This window comes from Notolabrus celidotus, chromosome 5, assembly GCF_009762535.1.
Source record: "Notolabrus celidotus isolate fNotCel1 chromosome 5, fNotCel1.pri, whole genome shotgun sequence".
Lineage (NCBI taxonomy): Eukaryota > Metazoa > Chordata > Actinopteri > Labriformes > Labridae > Notolabrus > Notolabrus celidotus.
In genome coordinates this window covers 4,177,363-4,182,038 of record NC_048276.1, presented here as the reverse complement: position 1 = coordinate 4,182,038, position 4,676 = coordinate 4,177,363, and the positions used below count along the sequence as shown (strand labels likewise).

The following is a 4,676-nucleotide window of genomic DNA, read 5'->3' as shown; positions in this document are numbered from 1 at the left end:
ACTGAAAGAATAAAATAGTTAAACATTCTTACATACATATATATAAGACTATGAAAATTCCACGACAAATACCAGCACGCCATCCTTGCCTCCTTCTGCTCAGCTCGCAGGGAACATCAAGCCTAGCATCGTTTAGCATCAACATGCTACGGGCTGCTAACAGCTGATCTCGTATGTAAACAATTTTACCATGGATACACGCAGAATCTCCAGGGACACCAAGCGGCAAACTCCGGTCTCAAACGATGAAGCCAATGCGGAAGTGATATAAACTGCAATACATCGTAAATCCGCTTGAGGCTGGCTGCAGAAACACCGGAAACCACATAGATATGAATGGGAAAAAGACGATCTTTGCAGCATTAATAAACATGTTTACAGCCTGGTTCAAAAAACGGCTTGGCCCTATGAAGCTAATCTCTCTAATGGCACACACTGTACGGGGGGTGAATTTTTTTCTAACGTGACGGTTAAGAAGATATTAAGATTATGAGTTTTGCCCAAATAAGGACATGACTGACGTGACTCCCGGTCGGGAACATAAAAACATCCACTGGCTAAGAGGCTCACACTACGTCACACTCTGCCCAGTTGAGTTCCGCATTACCAATATGGCTGCCGCCGTCGATTTGCTTCAAAACAGCTCTCAGGAACAGATGGGTGACGTCACGGATACTACGTCCATATTTTATACAGTCTATGAGGGACACACAGGAACAAACATAGCAAAAAAAAACCACTGCAAATGTAGCTAGTTTGGTGTCTATGGCCGTCAAATGAGTCAAATACAAAGAGAACTAAACAGATATGAAAAAAGAACAACGAAGAGAGAGCTGCTGCAACAAACAGCCACTGGAGCGTCGCTAAACAATGGAAAAAAGGGTTAGAGCATCATCAAAGGCAGAATCTGACTATGATGTCATAGTGGCCACCAACCCTCAAAAGTGTATACATCCAATCTGACCCAACCCAACACTGTCAGTGAAGATCTTAACTTCAAACTCGTCTACATTCAAGACGCTAACTCTACTCAGATTAGCAATAGAAAACAAGGTGAAGGTGAACACAATGTCTCAGGCTACTAACAACAGAATCAGACAGCGCCCCACTCAGCCAGGAGCTAAGGTCAAGAAACAAATTGAAGAACAAGAGTTGCTTCTGGAAGAGGAGAGAGAGATGATGAAGGAAGCTGGGAACCCGGAACCCAATGAGATATCAGAGGACGAGGTACACAGCGAGATGAGAGAAGAAGTTAAAGAGAAAGGTACTTCAGACATTGTTGGAGATGTTTCTGGAGAGGTTGGAAAAGATCTGAGTCGATCATTGCGAGAGGAAACGTCCGCCAAGATGCAAGAACTCCAAGATCTCGTTGAATCTCTACAAAAGGAGCTGCAGACTGAAAGGCAGAGGACTGTCTCCTTCCAAACGGATCAGGTGGAATTGGCGGATAAGCTCATAGAGGTAGCCAGCAGAGGCCGAAAGCAGGCTGACACACTGGATGCGGAGAAATGTTCTCTGGAGCAGGAGGTAAAGGCCCTGCAAGAGAAGGTCTTCATGAGAGCATCAGAGGAACCAACGCACACAAGCAGGATTCCACAGCGTGATGATACTGAGTGTCAAAGCAAGGAGCTGAAGACTGCAAGGCAGAGGATTGACTCCCTCCAAAAGGAGCTGCAGACTGAAAGGCAGAGGACTGACTCTCTCCAAAAGGAGCTGCAGACTGAAAGGCAGAGGACTGACTCTCTCCAAAAGGAGCTGCAGACTGAAAGGCAGAGGACTGACTCTCTCCAAAAGGAGCTGCAGACTGAAAGGCAGAGGACTGACTCCCTCCAAAAGGAGCTGCAGACTGAAAGGCAGAGGACTGACTCCCTCCAAAAGGATCAGGTGGAATTGGCGGATAAGCTCATAGAGGTAACTAGCAGAGGCCGAAAGCAGGCTGACACACTGGTGGCGGAGAAATGTTCCCTGGAGGCAGAGAAATGTTCCCTGGAGCAGGAGGTAAAGGCCCTGCAAGAGAAGGTCTTCATGAGAGCATCAGAGGAACCAACGCATACAAACAGGATTCCACAACATGATGATACTGAGTGTCAAAACAAGGACCTGAAGGCTGCAAGGCAGAGGACTGCCACCCTCCAAAAGGAAGAGGTGGAACGGGCGGATAAGCTCAAAGAAGTTGCCAGCAGAGACCAGAGGCAGATTGAGACATTGGAGGCGAAGAAACGTTCCCTGGAGCAGAAGGTACAGGCCCTGCAAGAGAAGGTCGTCATGGGAGCATCACAGGAACCAACGCATACAAACAGGATTCCACAGCGTAATGATGCTGAGTGTCAAAACAAGGAGCTGAAGGCTGCAAGGTGGAGGACTAAAACCCTCCAAAAGGAACAGGTGGAATTAATGGATGAGATCAAAGAGGAAACCAGCAGAGTCCGGGAGCAGGTTGAGATACTGGATGCGGAGATATTTTCCCTGGAGCAGGAGGTAAAGGCCCTGCAAGAGGAGGTCTTCAACAGAGCATCAGATAATCCAATGCATACAACCAGGATTCCACAGCATAATGATACCGAGTGTCAAAATAGGCAGCTGCAGGCTGACACCCTCCAAACGAATCAGGTGGAATTGACGGATAAGCTCATAGAGGAACCCAGCAGAGGCTGGAAGCAGATTGAGACTCTTGAGGCGGAGATATTTTCCCTGAAGCAGAAGGAGAATGCCCTGCAAGAGGAGGTCTTCATGAGAGCATCAGAGGAACCAAAGCATTCAAAAAGGATTCCACAGCGTTATGATAGTATTGAGCGTCAAAACGAGCAGCTGCAGGCTGAAAGGCTGAAGGCTGACTCCCTTCAAATGGAAAATGTGGAATTGATGGATAAGCTCAAAGTGGTAACCAGCAGGGGCCGGAAGCAGGTTGAGAAAATGGAGAAGAAGAAGCTTTTCCTGGAGCAGAAGGTAAAGGCCCTGCAAGAGAAGGTCTTCAGCAGAGTATCGGGGGAATCAGAAGGCAACAGTAAAATTGAAGAGCTCCATGGTCAGGTTTCGTCTCAAAACAACCAGCTGAACGCTGAGACGTTGAGGGCTGACAGCCTCCAGACAAAACTGGATGAGGCCAAGCACCAGCTTCTGGAAATGTCCAACAAAGACCTGAAGCTGATTGAAAGCTTGAAGAGAGAAGACTCCCTGGAGCAGAAACTCAGGGACTTCAAGAACCGTCTCCAAGAAAAGACAAGATGTTTCAGTCAGGTGCTTCAGGGTGAGGTGGAGGTGCTCCAGGAGGATATAAAGTCAATAATTTGTGACAAGACATCAGAGACGATCCAGGTCAACAGCAAGGAAGACACTCCAACCATGGTCGAGGAGACACCAGAGACCATCCAGACAACACCAGAGATAGTCGAGGTAAGACCCGAGATTGTTGAGGTAGGACGCGAGTAGAAGAACATCTGTTTGGGTTTTCTCCGGGACACTCCGGTTTCATCCCACCAAAAGAAAGAGAGAAAATGTTTGAATGAACTTCATTTGGAAAAAAAAAAAAAAAGTAAAAAATAAAATAAAACTTAAATTCTTGGAAAACAAATAATTTCTGCGTACATAGATCCCTGCTTTTTATATCCTGTAATCTGACATTTTGAGCATTCAACTCTTAATTCCCTGCATCTTGGTGAACATTTATGAGACCGTTTGTGCTCGTTATTGAATGATGTAAAAGTAAAATTATTGATAATAAATAACAAAAAATTGATTGAAATCCCTGAAAGAAGCTTATATTGTAGTAAAATCTGATCTGTTATTTTCCACAAGGTCTTTTTGAAACTGAGTACTTCACTTTAAACCAGAGGTAAAAAATAACTGATTAAACACTGAAGTCAAACAATTTCCAGGGTGTTAAACTAAACCCCTAAATCTGTGGTAGTCATTGAAACAATTGAGCCAATAAAACAATGAAACTGGATTCAGAATAAAATACATTAAAAACAAAACAATGGTTCAAATCGGCTACGTCTTTCTAAAAATACCTTTCTATAACTGGCCATGGTTACATGATGTTTTTTAATTTGGAATTATTCAGAATTAAATAATTCGGTATTAAAGTTTTCTCCTTCGCGTTTACATGGAAATAGTAATTCTGAATTGAGGTTTACATGGAAAACACGTTTAATCGTCTTTATTCAATTCCTATCCAACTGGGGGTTGGGAAGGATTCTGATTGGACAGGGGTGGCGTGACGTATTTACGTCTATCGGAAGAAAACAGACTCCAGTTCCTGCTTCTTTTATTTTCAGCTACAACATGGAAGACCCATAGACTGTATAAATATGGACGTAGTATCCGTGACGTCACCCATCTGTTTCTGAACGCTGTTTTGAAGCCAATCGGCAACAGCAGCCATATTGCTTCTGTCGAGCCAGTGTGACGTAAAGAGGCGGAGTTTGAGCCTCCTTGCCAACAGCTGCAGTGTTCCCACAGGCAGCTGTGCCTCTCATTGGAAGACTAGTAATCTCAATATCTTCAAAGTTGCCGCATTAGATAAAAATTCACCCCCCTCACAGTGAGAGAACGTCGAGAAATGAGCTATCCAGGCTACACTCATCTTTTGTACCAGGCTGTAAACATGTTTATTAATGCTGCAAAGATCGTCTTTTTCCCATTCATGTGTATGTGACTTCCGGTACTTCCGGAGC

At 44.7% G+C, this 4,676-nt stretch overlaps 1 protein-coding gene across 3 annotated transcripts; it reads left to right on the top strand.

Moving 5' to 3' along the window:
* The first annotated feature begins 988 nt into the window (after nt 1-988).
* On the top strand, nt 989-3,505 carry LOC117813275 (trichohyalin-like). Of its 3 annotated transcripts, none has more exons than XM_034684412.1 (2): nt 989-1,527; nt 1,999-3,505. In XM_034684412.1, the coding sequence occupies exons 1-2, from the start codon at nt 1,069-1,071 to the stop codon at nt 3,427-3,429; spliced, it is 1,890 nt and encodes a 629-aa protein (XP_034540303.1). In that variant the 5' UTR covers nt 989-1,068; the 3' UTR covers nt 3,430-3,505. The 3 variants fall into 3 exon arrangements, with proteins under 3 accessions (XP_034540303.1, XP_034540302.1, XP_034540301.1); XM_034684411.1 differs by having other exon boundaries at nt 989-1,643; nt 1,686-3,505; XM_034684410.1 differs by having other exon boundaries at nt 989-1,817; nt 1,860-3,505.
* The last annotated feature ends 1,171 nt before the right edge of the window (nt 3,506-4,676 follow it).